Here is a 3,674-nt window from a genome sequence, read left to right as displayed (position 1 = left end):
AAGACATTCGGCCAATACGAACAGACCTTTAAACCACACACGTACTGAATAACAAAGAGAAAACAAACTTACCTTAAACTTTGAAAGCAGAAACAGAAAAAATCAGCTTGTGTTGTACAGACCCTTTCTCAAGGTTGAACGGACTTTAATCGAAATGTTTCTCAAATGAGAAACACTTCGATTAAGGTCCATTAGACCCTAATCTCTTGGTTCGAACAGGCACGGAACAGGCACGAGGAAACCTAGGGTTCTAGAGGGCAGATTTGGGTTTTGGGCTTTCTTGGTTAGATTCGGACCAAACCAAGCATGGTTTGGTCACGAGGGGGGTCCGGTGATTGTCTGGTATGAATCTAGGGCAGATCGGTGTAGATCGAGTTTTGCTCGAATCTTCAAATGAAGATTCGAGGACCTAGAGGATGATTCGAACTAAACGGTCCACAGATCCATGTTCAGGGGGGTGAGATGGTCCTATGGTGTTAAGGGTGGGGTCACCGGCGTCCATGCCGCCGGCTTTCATGGTGAAAGTATACAGGGGCGGCTAGGGTTTGAAGGTCTGAGGTCTGGTGAAGATGACCTAAGGCGGGGGGGTTTGGATCAGGGCGCGGGGTGAAGGGTTGTAGGTTTATATAGTTAGTGGATAGATGGATCCTGGCCGTTGGATGAGACACGATGAAGGGCCAGGATCCTTCAACTAACGGGAAACGGTGTCGTTTCAAGGGTGAAGGGTTGGGGTCGGTCCGGGTGAGACGGGTCGGGTCTGTGAGTGGGTACGGGGTGTGAGATCTTGGTCGTTGATCATTCAAAGATCAACGGCTCAGATCAGACTAAACCACTACGACGTCGTTTGGACGTTTTTGAAGTAGGCTGGTCCGGACCGGGGCAAGCTTAGGTTTTTGGGCTCGGTTGTTTGGGCTTTGAATTAAAAAACGAAAATCAGCCCAAACTGATTTTCAAACTAATTCTGCACTTATCTCTTATATATTTTTTTATTGTTATTATTATTTTTTTTATTTAAAAACAAAACCTAAGTAAATCAAATTAAAATTAAATAAACACTTAACACAATTATTTGCACACGTATATTAAAATATTTAAAGCAGGTAAAATCAAACAAAACAAAAAAAATCACGGACAAAGATGCCTATTTATGATTTTTCTTTTCAATAACCGGATTACGGTTCCAACTACGCATGACACATACACATTTTTTTTATATATATATTGTTTTTTTTAATAAAAAATAAAAATGGGCAAAAATCATAAATAATTAACTAAGTGCCACGTAAAATCCAAAAATTGTACAGCAGGACCATTTGTTATTATTTTTATTTCTTTTGGAGCGATTGTCGCGTAAGACAAAAATCACGTGCTCACATTCTGAATCCAAGAATTCTAAAAAAAATACAAAAAGTAAGAAGCAAGTTAAATTATCAGGATCACCACTAGCAGTGGCGGAGCCACCTTATACGAAGGGGTGTCATTGGTAAAAATATACTATGTAGGTAGGTAAAAAAATAAATTATATGTATATATATACTATGTATTGACTCCCCTTAATTTCTTGGTATGTTTACTTTTATATATTTTGACACTCCTTAACGAAAATTCTGACTCCGCCCACTAATACTACCTTCTAATAAGGGTCTGAAGTAGTACTCCACAGAAAAATTAAAAGAGAAATAAATATGTAAAAGGCCATCAGTCATTCAATATTGTTACACAATATTTTCTGAAATATAGTTTACTGTTACTTTTTAGTACATCAGTTACTCTTACTTTTTAGTACATCAGTTACTCTTACTTTTTCTTTAACCACAATTATTCAAATGCGTCTTCAAATATTTACGGATCACAGTGATCACGTGTATTGCAGTGATTGGACTAGTAAACTATAAATTGAGCAGGCCTAAATGTCATAATTTAAAGCAATAAAAGTATTTTTGTTGAAGTCTTTTAATTTCTTCCCATTATCTTATTCTGTTTTTTTACCAATAATCTGATCCAAAGATGCCTTACGGACAACTTGAAGTTTATGTTGCAAATGCCAGAGGCCTTGATGACACAAATTGGCTAAGTATGTTCCTCACGAATTCCCTTACGGTCATTCCGTAAGATAAATCCGAGAGTAATTCAGCCATGCAAATTTTGATTACGTAATGCTTCATCTCATGGGTTAAAGAATTTATTTATTTTTCTTTTTCAAATTTCAACAGCTGATATGAATCCTTATGTTGTCGTCACCTGCCGCACTGAAGAGAAGAAAAGCAGTACTGCATCAGGTTTGTAATTAATTAACTTGGATTGAACAATGAAATTTTATTGTATCCTACCTATCTTAGTAAAAAAAAAAATGTAAGTATAAAAATTCATTGTACTTTCAGTGTATACACATTTGGAATTTGTAACTCAATAATAAGAACTGCTTTTTACAGGTGAAGGATCCGACCCTGAGTGGAATGAGTCCTTCCTCTTCACCATCACTCGTGGTTGCGACGAGCTTCACATCAAACTTATGGATGAAAACACATTCCAAGATGACGATTTCCTAGGAGAAGCAACGTTAATACTCTCCCTGATTATATTCCATAATAGTAATATTTTTTTGTTATACAGTCAAACAACGTTAATAATGTTGTTTTTTGTTAATCGAAAATAGAATTTCTTTGGAAGAAGTGTTTCGTGAAGGAGAAGTAGGATCAACCTCTTATCAGCTTTACAAGGATGATGAAGAATGTGGATCCATCAGACTTGGCCTAACTTTCACTCGTGAGGAGGTAATAGATTCGTCAATTATAACTTTATAATTTTCTCTATCTGTGTAATTTAATATGTTATAGCATGTTTCTACCATATAAAATGTGTACTTACTATTTATTCTAGATCACCGATTAACATTCATTACAAGATTAATCTGCAATAATCTAAGTGACGTGATTATTTTATATTGTTAATGCATGAAACTTAAACCTTTTTGATGTTTTTTTTTCATTACTTGCAGAGGGATGAATGTGACGAGGACTTTTAATTTTTGCTGTCTAGCCGAGGAGTTTGATTTTACGGAAGGTCGTGTGGTTATCCGTACTATAAGAAATATTAGTCCTAGAATAAATTATGAAATGATAGCGAATTGTTTTTTTTTCATTATCATGTTCTTGTATTCGCGAATAATATATGCATTTAGTTATGCGATGATTTTTGTATTGTTTTATATTGAATGTAACGTGAATAAAGATACACGTGTTAGCAAACATACCGTTTGTGTCATCAAGTTGTTAATTAGTTGACTATTGTTACTTATTTCTTTTGCTTATCAGTACTCCATTTAGCCAAAGCGTTCGCAACTTAATTGGTTTTTTATAGCTAGAATATGTTATGGTGGTTTTCTCCCCTTTCAACATATTAATGATTAGCAGAGATGTCTTGGGGACACAATCCATGTAGGTTGTGTAAGGTAATGGATTCTCTAAGTGCCATATTTTACTGTACACCTAGCCTTCAAAATAATATCATCAAAAGGCAACTTTTTTTTGTTTAATCCTCCACTCAAGTAAAGGACAATTAAAAAGGGATATATTTTTGCAAAATCCTCTTTTAGACATGACATTTAACACTATTTGCCTGATTAAATTCCAAGCTGAAGCAGTGGTAAAAGAACCAGTACCACTTGGAACCCA

General features: G+C 35.5%; 1 protein-coding gene across 1 annotated transcript; it reads left to right on the top strand.

The window, feature by feature from the left end:
• The first annotated feature begins 1,937 nt into the window (after positions 1–1,937).
• Positions 1,938–3,279, top strand: LOC107794829 (elicitor-responsive protein 3-like). The gene is made up of 5 exons (XM_016617366.2): positions 1,938–2,074; positions 2,214–2,279; positions 2,433–2,559; positions 2,657–2,774; positions 2,999–3,279. Exons 1-5 carry the CDS (start codon positions 2,008–2,010, stop codon positions 3,023–3,025), a joined length of 405 nt encoding a protein of 134 aa, XP_016472852.1. The 5' UTR covers positions 1,938–2,007; the 3' UTR covers positions 3,026–3,279.
• The last annotated feature ends 395 nt before the right edge of the window (positions 3,280–3,674 follow it).

Source organism: Nicotiana tabacum, unplaced genomic scaffold, assembly GCF_000715075.1.
Source record: "Nicotiana tabacum cultivar K326 unplaced genomic scaffold, ASM71507v2 Un00048, whole genome shotgun sequence".
NCBI classification, from domain to species: domain Eukaryota; kingdom Viridiplantae; phylum Streptophyta; class Magnoliopsida; order Solanales; family Solanaceae; genus Nicotiana; species Nicotiana tabacum.
Note: the sequence above shows the minus strand (reverse complement) of the source record. Positions and strands in the feature narration are given on the sequence as shown.